The 17,088-nt window shown below is 40.6% G+C and overlaps 1 protein-coding gene across 4 annotated transcripts in view; it reads right to left on the bottom strand.

Moving 5' to 3' along the window:
* Positions 1 to 16,603, bottom strand: part of ATP11A (ATPase phospholipid transporting 11A) — a 135,782-nt gene extending 119,179 nt beyond the window's left edge. The window contains exon 1 of one of the 4 annotated variants that reach the window (XM_063304858.1): positions 15,767 to 16,603. In XM_063304858.1, the coding sequence (XP_063160928.1) occupies positions 15,767 to 15,805 (39 nt within the window). In that variant the 5' untranslated portion in view covers positions 15,806 to 16,603. The remainder of the gene's footprint in view (positions 1 to 15,766) is intronic. The other 3 variants (XM_063304856.1, XM_063304857.1, XM_063304855.1) reach the window with 3 other exon arrangements.
* Positions 16,604 to 17,088: the final 485 nt, after the last annotated feature.

Below are 17,088 nucleotides of genomic sequence, written 5' to 3'. Positions count from 1 at the left end.
ATTTTGGAGTTCTCTGGAACGTTCCATTCGCAGAACGGTGGTTTTTGCACATACCTGAAATCTACAAAACATCCTGGTCTTCTCAGATATTTACACACCAATAATGAACCATCATCATCATCATCATCATCATCATAGCTTAAATAATAAAACCTATGATAGTCATTGTGGTCTGGTGGTTAAGGCACCAGGCTAGAAACCAGGAGACCATGAGTTCTAGTCCCGCCTTAAGCACAAAGCCAGCTGGGTGATTTTGGGCCAGCCACTCTCTCTCAGCCCTAGGAAGGTGGCAAAGGTAACCACTTCTGAAAATGTTACAAGAAAACTACATGGACTTGTCACCAGGAATTTAAGACTGACTCAAAGGCACAATCAAGAAAATAATCATAATCATAATTCACATGCTGCCTGACTCCCCGTGACTCTAGGCAGTTTACGAATTGTTAAAACATTTAAAAACAAAGAGAAGAGAACTAACACCTACAACTTGGCCTGGTAGCTAACCAGTAATAAGTGCAATTGTTTCAGCACAGAGGTAATGTTATATGGTATATAAGGTATATGGCCAGGTGCTTCATTCTGCAACATCTGCAACACCTGCTGTTTCCAGATCAGGTACAAGGCTAGCCCCACATAGAATGCATTGGTATGTGAAGTTACGTATCAATATGTGAAGTTACCAGTAACCCTAACTCTATCTCTGTCAAGGAAAGAGCAGCGATGGTAAGACAAGTGAAGCTAATAAAAGGTGATGCAAACTATAATGGTCACATAAGCCTTTGACAGTTATGACTTTAGAAGCATTGTTTTGTTTTCCAGGAAAAACAACCCCATTAGAATTGGGAGCCTCTGCAATTCCAGGATCTGGGAGCCACCAACCCACAGGGTCTCTCATCAGGATTTGGCTCAATTTATTGGCTGTCATTCTGCCCATCTCTGCACAGGTTCAGGGCATGCACAGCTTCTCTTGATTTAGATGTTATGGAGAAACAGAGCTGGGAATCACCAGCACACTGATGGCATTTCATTCCAAAAGTCTCAGCAGCTATATATAGATTCTAAAGAGCACTGAAAACAAAGTAGTATCTTGTAATACCCGACCATCACCGTCTTCTCTGAAACTATCCTTGCAAGAGAGGATGGAACAGAACAATATTTCCTCACTCATTCTGAGATAACTCAGAAATAGTATAGTCAACTGGTTCAAAAGCCACCAAAAGATCAAGCAGGATCAACTGAGTCTCATTTCTTCTGTACCTTTCTTGTAAGATGTCATTCGTCAAAGTAACCAAAGCCAATTCCATCCCAAGAGCAGGCCTGAGCCCAGACTCAAATGTGTCAAGATGGTTTTTTCCAGAAAACATCTGCAGCTGCACAAATACTAGTTATTCTTACACCTTGCCCCCCCCCCCAGTGATATTTGTGACTGGGTGGAACCTGTCGTCAACCTCTGGATACAGGAAAGGTTTTTCAGAAATGGACATACTATTGCTTCTTTTTAAGATTGCTGGCACTACTCTATCACTCAAATATGGATTCACTATTCTGTGGATCCACCCAGTTTCTCTCTCTCTCTCTCTCTCTCACACACACACACACCCTCAGTTAGCTGAAATAAGTGGAGACAGGCAAGTGAGAACAAGTTATAAGCCAAAAAGATAAAAGCATAATGCCTGTGTCTTCAAGCCTCTAAAACCTCTCATAACTGCATCAGACAGCGCACTGGACCAAATACTGCATGAAAAGCAGTGTGCAAATTGGTATGAAGATGAGTAATTTTATTTTGAAAGAGCAAGTTATAGATACATTTTAATTATGAGAATTATTAAAAGTTACATTTAATACCCTTAAAGGGGGCGATTTGATTTTGCACATTTTCCAAATGCCAATTTATGGTAACTATTTATCCCTCTGAACAGAAAGAATTGTTAAATACTTCAACTAAACAGCTTTCTACCCTTCTCTGAACTTGATTTGTAGCACACAGATACATGACCGTTGGTAAGATTTTTGTTGTTGTTGTTGTTCCTTCTGTTTTGTTCTCACAATGCTGTTCCAGTAATGTTGAAGGAGACTTTGAAGTATCTTTTAAAGTATTTTCCAAAACGTTCTCAAACTTATTCAAGAGAAAACAGAACAAAAAGGAAAGATTTCTAGTAAAGTTTCTCCTTAAGTCTTGGAAAATCAAACAGAACCCAGCAGGTCTCTTACACTGAGCACTCGATACTCCAATGATTCACTTTTGACCAAATTCATGTTGAAGCAACTGACCTGAAAGAATATGCACATTCTTCACTGTAGCTCAGTAGTTCAAAGGAAACAATTACAAACATAGAATGAGGACCAAATTTCCAATTGTAAAAAGTATTTAGAAGCTTTACTGAGAGCCAGTGGGGTGCAAAGGTTAAAGCGCCCAAGGTGATCAGCTGGCTTCGGTGCCCAAGGGAGGACTAGAAGCCGTTTTCCCACTCCTAGTCCAGCGCTTTAACCTTTGCATGCCACTGGCTCTCAGTATAGCTTCTAAATACTTTTTACAATTGGAAGCTCTGCAACAAGCTGGGTGAAAAATAAAACCCCTTGTTGCATCACAAACTGATAGCTTTGCTATGTGAACTGCAGCGAGTGCAGTGCATAACAAGCAGATCCTACAGGAAAAATTCTAGGAACAAACTCAGGGACAGTCATTCTTTTAAAAATCAGCACATACGCATAGATTTAGTTTTGAAGACAATGAAACAAAACCTAGCAAGAATCCATTAGAGCTGAACTACTTTATAAATTTGTTAACAGAATTCCTTTAGTAAAATAATAATTCTGCTGGTACAATAGGAAAAGGACTGCACTGTCAAGAAATTGATTCTCACCATTCCCCATAACAATGTTTCCAAGTTATTAGAAAACTGAGGATCTTTTGTAATTGTTCCTCATACAGAAATATTCCATGGAATATTAGAATAATTCATTAAAAAAACAACCCAGTATTCCTCTGCACTACAGGCTTGTGTCTATCATTCAAAGAGGTGAAGCACTTCTCTGAATCCAGGGTGCAAAGATGCAAAGTAGGAGCAGCCATAAGCCCCCACTGCTACAAATCCTCCTACTTCTATTGTGCTAAGCGGCAAAATGGAGTTGCTACTGATCCTGAATTGGTGGTCATTGCCACAGGATGTCACAGGTGGTACATCTGGAGCAGAACCTGTGCTGGAGGAGAGGCTGTTCCTAAAGCACAGAAAGTGGCAATGCGGACCTTTGCTCAGCCAACCCATTCCCTTCCTGTTATGGTGGGCTCAGATTTGGAATCAGAGTTTTCAGATGAAGAAGGGCAGCCAGCCCCAGAAGTGGCCTTGGATAATGAAGTCAGCTCCGGAGTCACCAGATGGATGGCTGCCTAAGCAGGCAGAGGAGATGGGGCTGGCCAGCAACCAGCAGAGATATCTGCACTGCTTTCTGAAGACAAGGGCACAGAATTACCACCCCCTCCTAACGCAAGAACCTGGCAGGTGGCAAAAAGAACAGGGCAAAGGAATTCAGTGAGGTTACTTGCTAGGAAGCAGCCTCCCCACCCCTAAATGAGCCATGCCGGGACTGCTCTTATTTAAGAAAAGCTATGAGCTCGAGCCTCTTTGTTGGAAACTGTTTGCAGACCCAGACTCTGTGTGCCTTGTCTTGGGACTCGAACCGTGTGACCTTGACTCTGAATCTAGACTGTCTGATGACCTTGCTAACACTTTGGACCCCTGGATGTGCTTGACCACTCTTGTGCCTGCTCCCTTGATTTTGGACTATCTCTTTAGGCAAGTTTTGCTGGACTTGTGGGGACTTGATTGCTCTTGTGTACATTTGCACATACCTTTCCCTCTGCTGCTCACTATTGCTTAAAAACTCACCTAGTAAAAGTCTGCAACTACCTCTCCATGTACTTGTGTGTGCTTGGCCTGAGACAGGACACTTCCTGACAGTGAGTTTTGAAAGAAGTCCTCCTCCTGAATGTGGGTCCCTATCTGGAGATGATCATGACCTGGAGGAACCAGCAGTCCACTCACAACACCAAAGCAATTATGTTGTGATCCTGATGACAGTGTAGTAATGGGAGAACTTCAAGCTTGAGAACCCACAGTGCTGCTTGCAACCATTCCAAAGCAAAGGCCAGAACACAAAACATATTTCAATATCAAGCACCAACTAATTAAAATATAAATGAGGCAGGCAATCCTGCAGACTAGATCTAAGTACTGTATGAAAATGTGCAATGAGTCAAGTATATTCATTTATGAAAATTTATATGCCTCTTACTCACTAGATCCTAGACATTTATTCATTCATATAGAGATATATTAGTTTGAAAAAGCTTTTCAAGCTTTATAAGTCAATCTCACATCACTTGTAGAATTCTTCTGAGCCAAAAGAAGGTCTTCCTTAGTAGTAGACGGTAAATGTTCTCTTCTCCATAGCTTTGCTTAGATGTTTCTCAAAAGCATTAGATCTGGCATGACTCATGGCAAAGGCCCCCTCTAGGCTTGACCTGTTTTTCTTTGCAATGACCCTCTAAGCACAGAGACAGCTCTACAAATCCATCTTCTACCTTTGTTTCTTTCCTTAAAACAATTCATGGATTAACTCCAGGAAAAGACAGACGCCAGTGAGACAGTCTTGGCAGCATGGATTCTCACAGGGGTCATGTGCTGGCTGAAGCTCTTGGGTGATGAACAAACATTTGTATTTTCTGTCTGTGTGACTCAGGGGTGAATAAAAAGCCTTGCCAGTAATGTAAATCTCCCCAGTTAAAGAGAGCTCCTGTTTACCCAGGAGGAGGAGAGGAAACTAAGCTGCAGCCAGGGAGAAGAGGTCTGACTTCCAGGAAACTCAGATGTAGTATAACCAGGGCCCTAGCGCTGGCACAGTTCTCCTTGAAAGGCCCATCTATGCTACCCTCCTCTTGCTTATGCACTATCAAGAACAAGAGAGGAACCATCTACTGGCTTATGCAGGAAGACAGAATGCTACATTCTGTGCTGCCTGAGTAGGTAGAGGAAGGTGAGATGACAGATCTTGTTTGGTGTAACTTTTAATTTATTTTATTTATTTTTCAAATTTCTATTACCGCCCCTCTCTCCCAAAAGGGGGACTCTGGGCAGTAATAGGGGCTGTTCAGACCTAGCAATGTTTCTTGGTGAATATTTATTGCCCGCTGATCAAAATTCTGAGTGGGAAGGTATTCTCCAGAGTAGACAATTCTATCACTCACAACTGGATGCTGACTAACTGGAGCAACCCATCTTCCTTAAAATGGATTTCCCCCTGCTAGACCTTCTTTACCTTTACCTTTACCACTTACCTTGCCTACCCTAAATCATCTGTCCATTGCCATATACTGAGTGCTGTTCCTGAAACACCAATTTATGTAGATCATACTCACAGCCAGTCATTGAGAGAGCCAGTTTGGTGTAGTGGTTAAGGAACCTGGCTAGAAACCGGGAGACTGTGAGTCCTAGTCCCACCTTAGGCACAAAGCCAGCTGGATGACCTTGGCCAGTCAATCTCTTTCAGCCCTAGGAAATCCCTCAGTCACTGACTTACATACTGGGATATATCACTGACTCATGTCTCCTAAGAGAGGTTCAATAGAGGTGTCCTTCCTGTATGTTTCTCCAGTCCCTCCAGCATCACCAAAGTGATCTTAACTCTGGATGGACACACACATGGCTCACTTGAATGATGATGTTCCTGGGCTCATAATATATCCAGGAGGAGCTCATACTACACACAGCCTGCAACATATGTAGGCGCTTCTCTCCAGTCAGAAGAGGATTCCTTGCAACTTCATGCTGTTGCCTGCCTGATAAGTAAGCTTCCATTGTCCTTTAAAAATTCTTCTCTCTGAAGCGTTCATGTGCATAGCTTACGTGTACATAGTCTGCAAAAATATCCCCAAAACAGAATTGCAGGTAGGTTTATGCAGAGGCAGCTGTGTCCGTGTGCATGTGCACAACTCTGCTTCACACAAAATATTGCTAATAATGTTGTAGTTTTAAATGCAAAAACAGCAAATACAATGATCGGGCTGGTTTTCTGAGTTGGAGGGTGGGGGTAGATGCAAACTATGCATGTTCATGTTCTGCATTTATACTCAGATTTCAAAATGCATTTAAAAATCCAAGGCCTCTCTATTGAACTGGGCATACTTGTTGAGCTTTGGTGGGGGGAGAGCGGATTCACACTATGCAAGTTTTACCGCCCTGTTGAGCTTCCAGGATGCATTTCAAAACACCTAAGCTTACAACTCCATTCTCCTTTGTTTACTGAGCTTTCCCCCACTCTTGCTCTGTGCTACTTTTCTGCATAACTTTTGTTGACTTGGCTCTATCCACATGCATGTGAATGCAGGCACATTTGATTCTTGTCCCAATCAGAACTTTTCAAAATGCATTATTAGGTGGTTTTTACTCTACTGGGGCAGTACTGAATTGTTACAGTCATTGTGTTCTTCTATTTATTCATGTAAAGGTTAGCAGCAGTGCTTAAAAATTATTTTTAAAAGTTTTTTAAAAAGAAAACAAAAGCAGTAATAATGGAAACATCATAAATTAGTGTCTGTGTCTGCTTGTGGCTGGCTGCTGCAGGCTAGGTCATCTGGCTTCTGCTAAGTGGTAGCTGCTATTAAAGAATGCTGATGAGAGATTAGTGCTTTCTCTTCCCTGTAAGGTGTTGACTAAGTGTCCCCAGGAGTTTAATTAAAAGCATCTGAAAAGACCTGTTTTTTTCTGTTGAGGATCCAGAGAATTTTTATGGTAACAGGTTTAAATATTGTTCCCATCCTAATTTTTCATAGGGAGAGGTTTAACAAAGTTTAAATCCTTCCCATTTTTTTCTGCAGGTCAGCTGGCCAGTAGCAGTTGGTGTGGACTTCTATCCCACCTATTCTTGTGGCCGTAGGATGCAAAATAAGGGACCAAGATGCTGATCCTAAGTTCTCTTTGTTTCCCTTTGCATTCCCTGCCTGGAACACTCAAAATATTGTAAGTTTTGTTCTGACAGAATATGAACTTTATGTGCCATCAAGTTGTTGTGGACTCTTAGCAACCACACAGATTTTCTCCATGATGATCTGTCCCTAATCTGGTCCTTCAGCTGTTCCAATCACTACTGAGTCCATCCACCTTGCTGCTAGTCATCCTCTTCTTTTCTTTCCACCCACCTTTCCCAGCATTAAAGCCTTCTCCAGAGAGCTGGGTCTTTGCATAATGTGTCCAAGTAGGATAATTTGAGCCTGGTCATTTGTGCCTCAAGTGAATACTTATGAACATGTGAGCTTTATTCTGTAACAGCTCAAAACAAAACACATTTGCTATTTCATGCTCATCCCTAATATAAAATTCTTCCTCTATGACACAGTTCAAAGTTGGTCTGGGAAAGGGAGGCGGGACTGGAAGGTTCCCTTCATCTTATCTGGTGACACCTTGTTTTTTTCTAAGCCTGTCAATAAACCAATACTAGCTATTTATTCTTTAACTAGCACTACTCTTCTTGAAATTCATTCTTATTAATTCTAGAGCAACTATACAATAGTAATTCTATTAAGACTGAAGATAATTAAATAATTAAAATATTTTATTTTTATAAATACAGTAGCTTTTTCCTACTGCAGACTCACTAACTTTTCCTGCATTTCCTTTATTCTATATGAGTGGGATTGATTTTTTTTTTTGTTCAATCCAACTGCAATTAATAAAAAGAAGAAAAAACAGTGAATTCCTAGCTTTAAAAAAAACTACAATGTTTCAATATTTAAAGATACACTATTCTACTAACAACTTCCCTTGTAATTCTTGCCACACAATCCATCCAATATTCCTTGATGGACATGTGGATTCCTGTTCACTGGTAACATCTCATTTCATTTTCACCACAACAAAGTCCAAGTATTTACATCTACATTTACTCTCTCATTGAGAAATATATTATGTATTCCTTGGACGAAGGGAAGGAACCTGTTTTATTTGTTTGTTTATTCTTTAAGGCACACCTACACAAATTAATAACCACAATTTTATAGATTATGCAGTGCAATCCCAGTTTAATCTACAGGCTGGGCACAGATCTTGAATGAAAATTAGATTTTGCACGATTCCCAGAAGGTAAGCTAATTGCCAACATTCCACTCCTTTGAATTTGGAAAGTATTCGAAGTATTTGACCTTGCATTTCTGGTTTGTTCAAACACAAACAACAGGAGCTAGCACGTGTAATTTAGACCAATGTAAATGAATGGCATTCTGCTAACCATATTTCCCAAACTAACGTAAAAGCCCCCTTCCCCACCCACAAAAACAGGATAAAATATGAAAAAGGAACTATTAAGAACTTATTAGCTTTAAAACATTTGGAACGTGCAAAGACTGATTTACAACCTGAGGGATAAAGCTGCTGCATTTAAAGGCCAAATTAGATTGCTAAATTCCTCTTTTGCTTTTCATACTATTTTTTTTCCCCATAAAATTTTATGGAGGAGTTGAATTAGAAAGGGTATTCTGCACATGCTCAGATCTGCCTATCTGATTTTTTTTCCTGAGCTCAAGTTTTGATTCTGAACGATCAATATGCATATGTTCATTAGGAATCAAGATGAATTTCTTAAGCTTATTGTTTAGATGTTGTAGCTGAATACTGGTAAAAGATTCAGTAATGAAGTCAGCTCTGTCTTGTGAACTTTCAGTAAGTTCATTGTTCATCCTTCATGCAAGTTCATCCAAGTCATGCAAGTCATCGAAGTTCATTCTTCATGCAAAGCTGACAAGAATAATATGGAATTAATCAAGAAAAACCATATACTTTTGCTGATTTAGGAAGAGTTGAGTTACACATCTTTTACTTCTTACACATCTTCCCAGAGGCCTCCAAACAGATATAATTGGTCTCATATCTGACCCATATTATTTCTTTCTGCACTAACCTGGGCCACATTATGCTGAATGCCAAGTTCAGAATGACTCAAGGCTTTCATTGGCTCAGTTGAATATAAAATCAGCATGTATCAGTCTAAAACGCTTCTCTCTCATGGCTGGCTATGGAATTCTGAGAGTTGAAGTCCACACATCTTAAAGTTGCCAAGGTTGAAAAACACTGCTCTACTTGCACCTCATACACCAGATGGGTAATTATTTTCCATTCCAGACAGCTATGCTTCTTACAGTTTAGCTTCTTAATTTCCAGCAGATTCCTGACAAAGTCGCTATATTCTAAACTTCCATTTAAATAAGATCCTCATAATAAAATTTGATTTCTCATATGTATTATTTTACTATAGATACCTTACAGATAGGGTTTACAATGCAGTGGCTGGGAACCAATGCATCCTAATCACCTTTGTGTTCACCTGGCTTCCTTCCCCATTGACTTCTTACATATTTTCAAAAAAAAGAATTGTAAAAAAATTGGAAACTAGCATATTGTAAAGCAAAGTACCCAAAAAACATTACCTCGTTCCCAAAATTACCTGTGAGACCTAAATTTGATCCATAAGCTTTCTCAGAACAAAAAAATGGTGATGGTTGTACCCCAGTACTTTGTTAAAGGTGCCTACTTGCCCAGAAAAAAATAAATAAATAAGCAGTAGTAGTACAAAGTGTCTTGGTGAGGAGATAGAATTTTAGTACATTGGTGCTTTGTAACCATTTATATCCAATAAAACAAGCATTTTGTGAATGGGCATGTTGTTCTACCACAGACCTTCAACGTGTTTGCTAAATTCAAATGTAACCACCAGCTAATATGATTAAGATCTCTGCCTTCCATGTATGCTATGAATCTAGGATTAGAACTTGTTTACTAATATTCCTTATAAAGAACCTATTTACATACTTGGCTCATATAGATATATATTGAATCTGGAATAAACTAATTCCCTTTAAAAACAGTTGTTCTATCTTCAAATTGCTGACCAAATATGTTAAGATACACTGTTGCTAAAGATGAAAGATTCTCAGGTCCTTTATCTGAATCTAGTGGTATCTTTCAAAGTATGTATTATACAAAACCCTCATGTAGAAATGCATAAAGGACTTATCAAGGCGACTCAGTCCAAAGTGTGTATTATGATTTTTGTATTTATATCACCATGTTCTGCACAATTACTTCTATTTTGTGTATTTCATACTATTTCTATTACTAAGTATGAAACACTTTTTCAAATCCATTCAATTATTAGGTAAAATTGTAAAATTGTTCTTTGTTATTTCATCCATTTTGACAGAACCCATTTGGATATTCATGAGGGATTTTTTTAGTTGTCTTGGGAGATGACCAACACCAGAAACTGCTCCTTTTCCTGAATAACATTGATCATGATATCCTTATCATAACTTAAGATATTCCATAGTATTACATCTTACCTTCTACTATATATACATGAATCAGCTGAGAGGTGTCATTTGGAGTTTTGGCATGCAGTATCATTAATATCTGGAGCTCTATTAGTCTTTACCATTCAACCTTAACAAAGCAAATTGTACCGGTAAAGATTGTCTCAGTTGGATAATGGGACAGAACAAGCTGAAAGAGGAGTAGTCGCTAAATAGGAAATTGGATTTGAAGATGGAAGTTTAGCCTGTTTTAGGAGGAGTTTTGCCCCCTCTGAAAAAGTAGTTCACAATCTGGGAGTGCACTTGAATCTTCAGGTGCTATTGGAGTCACCGGTGGTGTCTACACTGCTTTTGCACAATTATGCCTGGTGTGACCTTTTCTAAGCTAGTTAGACCTAGCAACCATTATACATGCCTTGATTACATTCCATCTTGATACAATAATATGCTTTTCATGGGGTTACCCTGGAAAAGTGTTAGGAATTTGTAACCGATATAAAATGTTGCAGCTAGGATGCTAACTGGTATAAGGTATCTATTCTGAAATATCTGTACATTTATAAATTGCTGACCAGATTTATTTTAAGGTGTGGGTATTGTCCAATTAAATTAAAGCGTTGAACCATTTACGGCCTGACTATCTGAGAGCCCATCTCTCCCATTTTGAATTTATGCAACTGTTAAGACATGCAGAACATATTCTTTTGAAGAAGCCTCTATTGTCAGAGTCCTGTCTTTCTGGTTTGAAAGGAGGACATGTTGCATTTTTTTGTGGCCCCAGACCCAATATTTAAAAAGCCTGTAAATATTTTTTTTCACAAGGATTTTAAGGTTTGAAAGGAGGACATGTTGCATTTTTTGCAACCCCAGACCCAATATTTAAAAAGCCTGTAAATAATTTTTTCACAAGGATTTCAAAAGGTTATACTATCTTAGGATCAATTTTACTAATCATTTAAATGTATACCCTTATGTCTTATATTCTCTTCTTGTTTTTAAATTCTGTTAGCTGGTTTGGGTATACACCAGGCTATAAAGGCAGGATATAAATCAAATAAATAAATAATGCCAGATCTAAATATAGGTCTTATAGGGTCCAAATTCAAAGGGCAAAATATGATTCAAGGGCACATGGGCATACATGAAGCTCCTCTCAGGAAACCCTTAAATTAGCTGCAACATTTCTGGAATCGCATGGATGCCCTCTGCAGCTGGTCTAGGAAAAAACAACTTTTGTTTAAGATGTTTCTAACAGGTGCTGCATGTGGGCCCATATGAAGTCTGATCATATTTTATCCTTCAGAACTGGAATTCTATAAATTCCTTATATCTTAAACATTTTGTTTCTATCTGTTTCTTCTTTCAGATAGCCTGTATAATTTTAAAATCTGGTTTCAGTTCACTTAAATAAACAATAAGACACAACAGTGTCCAAATTCTCCTAGAAATTAAATTGCTAAAGTATATAGTACTATAATACTTTATACCCCAGAATCATATTAAATAAAATTTAATAGGTACAACAGAGATCTGGTGGGATGGTTCCCATAATGAATATGATAACAAAAGTATACAATTGATATCATTATTGTTCAAAATAACAGGAAAAGAAAATACATATTTAAGATGAAATGAATAACATCCTAATGTACTAAAAGTCTTTGCTGATGAACCTTTATATATTAACTGGAGAAATCGTGTAGAACCAGTGAAATGCTAGATGACTGAAGGAAGATGTTATTCCTATCTTCTACAAGGAGGAAAAGGAAGAGGCTGGAACTATAGATCAGCAATCTGACACCAATATCTAGAGCAGATCATAAATAATCTACAAGTTTTTGAAAATGTCTGGCAACTAGCAGAAATAAGTATGGATTTGTCAAAAATAAATCTTGCCAGACTAATGTTATCTCATTTTATGACTGGGCATCTTCCTTGGTAGATGGTGGGAATGCTACAGACAGGATATAACTTGATTTCAGCAAAGCGTTTAACAATATATCCCAATTCTTTCTGATTAGGAAACTGTTAAGTTGGAACTGGATGGATGACAAGTAGATATATAGCTCCTTGAAAATTGTTCTCAAAAGAACACTCAACAATGATCCCAAATCAAACTGGAGTGAATGACTTCAGTTTGAGGTCTTGTACTGTTCAACATTACTATTAAAGGCTTGGAGGAAATAATAGAGGAAATGGTTACCAGATTAGCAATGCCACAAAGTTGTTTGAGATAACTAACATCTTAGAAGTCAGAAATGTAATTCAAAATAATCTTAACAGGTTAGAGAAACAGGCTGAAAATAACAGAATGAAAATTAATAGAGACAAATGCAAAGTTATACACTTGTAGGAAATAAAAATCAAATGCACAGTATAGGATAGGGAATACCTGGTTTGGTAAAAAGTCTTGCAATAGCAGTTAATGAAAAAAAGTCTTGCAATAGCACTTAATGAAAAATTAAATATAAGATAGCATGGTGATATTGCTGCAAAAAAGGGATAATTTCTGCTGAATTAACAGAAAGACAGTGTGAAGATCATCCAAAGTAATATTTCCACTGTAATTCAATGCTGGACAAAGCACACTTGAAGCAATGTACCCAGGTCTGGGAACTACACTTTAAGAAGCATTCAAACAAACTGAAACATGATCACAGAAGAGGGGTAAGAATGATCTGGGGGCTAGAAAAGGATCCCATTAAGAAAGATTGAAGGAATTGGGAGTGTTTGGCCTTAAGAAAAGAAGAGTTAGTAAAAGGAGATATGATAGCATTTTTGAAGGATCTGAAAGGAGGTCACATATAAGAGGGCTGTGTTTTGCTTCAGACTGAAGGACACAGAATAATGGATTTAAGCTACAACCCAGAGGCGATGGGCTCCTCTTCACAGATTTGTTCAAGTGGAGGCTGGGGAGGCATCTGTCAGAGATGGCTTAACATGAATTCATGCACGGAGAGGGGTGGGGTAGGGGTAGATTCAGATGGCCTAAATGGCCCTTTCCAATTTTTTGATTCTAGAATAAAGCAGAGAACATTGTAACGCAGCATGTCAATTTGAAAAGTTTAGCTGATCTCACCTAATCCAGGAAGAAGCAGTATTCAAGACTATCTGTAGTTTTATAGCAAACTTTGTCCTGTGATAAGAGGATGCACAACTCTGTTCTTCTGTTTAATTTGGTTTCTGGCCATTATAACATAAAGCCAGGTAGGAAGTTTCCATATGGTGGCAAGGGCTTCTGTGCCTCATAATTGGTCTAGTGGTTAAGGCAACGGGCCAGAAACCAGGAGACTGAGAGTTCTAGTCCCACCTTAGGCATGAAAGCTGGCTGGGTGACCTTGGGCCAGTCCCTCTCTCTCAGCCCAACTCACCTCACAGGGGTGTTGTTGTGGGGAAAATAGGAGGAGGAAGGAGTATTTGGTATGTTTGCTGCCTTGAGTTATTTATAAAAATAATAAAGGTGGGATAGAAAATAAATAATCTATGACTAACTCCATGACTAGTAACACTAAAATAATCTGAATAAATGCACCTGAAATTTTATGCAAAATATCTACATTTATGAAGAGTAACAGAAAAGCATGCAAATGTACAATTTATTAACTGTGTAACTTGTTACAATTATGTTTTTCTTGCCTTTTTTTATTTTATGCACAGAACAGTCACAGCCAGCTAGCACTTCAAGGAAAATCCAATATTTATGCTAAGTAAAATGTGATTCATTTCCCTTTGCTTAGATTTATTTCTCTTATTATTATTATTATCGCTCAGCATCTGCTAATGCAACACAATAAACCAATCAGGCCCTACTATTTTATATGAAGTTTTCACTTTTGAGTTAACGAAGTGCAAGTTGTATCAGGGTGATCAAAAAACCCCAGACAAGCTAGCAATGACTACCTGCTGGGGACAATAACGTAGAACATGCCTCAAGGGCTTTTTCTTACAAATCATGAGATAGTTTATCAGACTCATGATGATGGTGACTAGAAAGCTCCAGAAAGGAGAGCTTGTAAACAATACTTAAACCAGGACTGCAGAGATGTTACATGCAGAAGAAGCATCATAAAATGTGAATGTCAGTCTGTTTACAGTGTGTTTTTTCTAAATATACCATGTCAGGGGTGGGTGTGGGGATCTCTTTTATAGGCCAATAACCCTGAACAAATGCAGAATGAAGTTCAAATTGGCATTCTAATTCCACTGCATATGCTATTGGCATTCAATAGAAGTAATTTGCCAATGTATGTTCCTCAGGCTACAGGCTTACTCTCCCAATTGAAATGTACAGTATTTAGTTGCAACCTCCATTCCATTGAGGAGTCATTTGAAATGCAGTCTTTGAGAAATGAGCTCCAATAAATTCAATGGGACAAGCTTCTATACAATACACTTAGATTTAATAAGATTGTTTAATGAAAAGATCCTCTTGATTGCAATCTGTTGCTGCCCCTCACAACAATTGATGAAACTTTTCTTAAATAGAAAAAAAAACATTAAGATGAGCCTTGGGGGAGAAAAACTGGTGATTAATTTTAATAGTTGCTACCACATTAATTTCTTCAGACTTAAACTACAGGATGCAAATTATCTGTTGAAGTGAAATCTTCACTATAAAAGTATGCATTACTTGACTGTAATGGGAGAATGAAGAGTAAATTAAAAAGTTGAATGAAAGAGAAACAGTAATTCTTGGAGAAGCAATCCAATGAACATCTGTCTTGGCAATAAGCCACACTGGATCAAATGAATTTATTTCCAAATAAATGTAGGATCTGTTGCATAGCTATGAAGCCTGTTTACATGAGGCAAAGCCAACCACAGAAATCTTATCAAGGAGCCCACTGCTCATTTTGGCACCCCACCAGCATGGCACCCGGGGCACATGCCCCAATTCCCCCCCCCCCAGTTGCGGCCCTGCTGTTAATACACCCAACTAAATAGATTAAGGATGAGGACTGAGGTCGAACCCTTCTATTTACTCGTCTGGATGTAAACTGTATTCAGAAGCAATCTCCACGAATGGGAAAGGGAAGCAGCGCACCTAGAATCCATATCTGCAGCCTCAAACTTGTAATCCTTCCTCTTTCATCTGTCACGAATACGCGGGGGCGGGGAGAGTTATCTCCCGTCCCCGGATCAACGTTTCACAAATAGAGAAGGACCGGCTCTGCTCAGTTCCTTCGGGATCTGAGGCCAGCGCAATTCCCTGGAAAGAAGAAAAACCACGTACGAGGCTCCAGCCTGCCGTGCAAAGGGGCAGCTGCCAACCAACATGTGGCGGGGGAAGGGGCGGCGCGCGCTTCTACGTTAAACGAGGCGGCTTGCGGGTCGGCATCCGGATTCGCTTAGGCGCCCGGGATAAGAGGTCGAGCTTGTGCACAAGGCAGCGGCGCCCCGGATACTTACGTATCTATTAATAAGAGTCCTGAGGCGGCTGCAATCCATGGTGAAGCGACTGGCAGCTGCTCCGGCGGCGCCCTCAGCCTCCCTCTGCTGCTCTCGCCAGGGGGTTTCTTCCTGCCTTGGCTCGCTCACACTCCTGCTTCCCGCACCCACGCTGGGATTTTTACCTCAGAGCAGCCCCGATCACAGCCCTGCCCTGCCATGACCTGTCGCGTATTCTTGGCGGAGGCTTCTCGTCTCTCGCTCCTGCTCTGTCATGCGTGCACCAGGCTGGCTCGCCTTCCCATGTGCTCTCTAGTCCGCGGTTCCCGAATCGTAGCGGCGCCGGCAGCAGCGCGCGTCGGTGGAGGAAGAGGAGGAAAGGAAAGGCAACTTTGCTCAGAGGCCCGGGCAGATCGCAGGAGACTAGCTTAGGTTTTTGCGCTCTTTCCTCCTCGCAGAAACTTCCCGCTGCGCCGGACCGCTTCCTGCGCAACCCTGCGAGCCTCACTCGCCCCTCCGCCGGGTTCTTCTCTCTCTCTTTGATCTTTCCCTGCTAAGCCAGGCAGCTCACGTCACGCGGCGCGGGCGAGCATGCGCGCTCCAATCTCTTCTCCAGGGGAGCAACACACCCTTCCACCCCCGCCCCATTGTTTCCCACAAGTGCTCTGCTCGCCGATCGCTAGGAGTGCCTTGAACGAAACCTGAGAGAGGAAGTGAAGAGGTTACCCTACATGCGCCGTTGGCCAGTTTAGGCCCCTGAGGAATCGGGGGCGGCAGAGCGCGGTGTGTTGGGAGTGCTCGGTGGGAAGACATGGGGAGCCCGCCAAGCCTCTGAGCACATCTGCGTCCACCAGAGCGAACTTCAGAAGTGCTCAACACCCCCCCCCCCCGACGGTATTGCCTGACATCTCCCGACACGCTCTTTCGCTCGCGGGGCTGCTGAGATCTTCGCCAGTCTGAAATCATCGGGGGCGGGGGATGGAGGGGGAGCCGAAGGCGGAAGAAGCCTGGGAATGAACGCGCCTTTGTTTAGCCAGGCGCGCAGCTGGGGTTGTCTCCACATTCCACACAGACTTGTTTCTTTCCTCCCCGTTTCCCTCCTGGAGACCTTGTGAAAGAGCGATTAATCTCGCGTTCTCGACCTGATACTCTCCAAATCCTAAAAGCACCAGGCTGGGGAAAGCTGGAGTGAAAGAAACGACGTTCAGATCCTGAAATTACAGCGCGAGATACACAAAATGCGGACTCCCGTTTGTCGAAAGCGCGCGAAAGCGATAACAAGATTGGGGGGGAAGAGGACTTCTCTGACCCCGGAGAGGGGCGCAGCCTGTGGTGCAGCGGCA

The sequence above is a fragment of the Candoia aspera genome, chromosome 5, assembly GCF_035149785.1.
Source record: "Candoia aspera isolate rCanAsp1 chromosome 5, rCanAsp1.hap2, whole genome shotgun sequence".
In the NCBI taxonomy this organism is placed as follows: Eukaryota; Metazoa; Chordata; class Lepidosauria; order Squamata; family Boidae; genus Candoia; species Candoia aspera.
The sequence above is the reverse complement of the archived record's forward strand: the minus strand, read 5'-3'. Positions and strand labels throughout refer to the sequence as shown.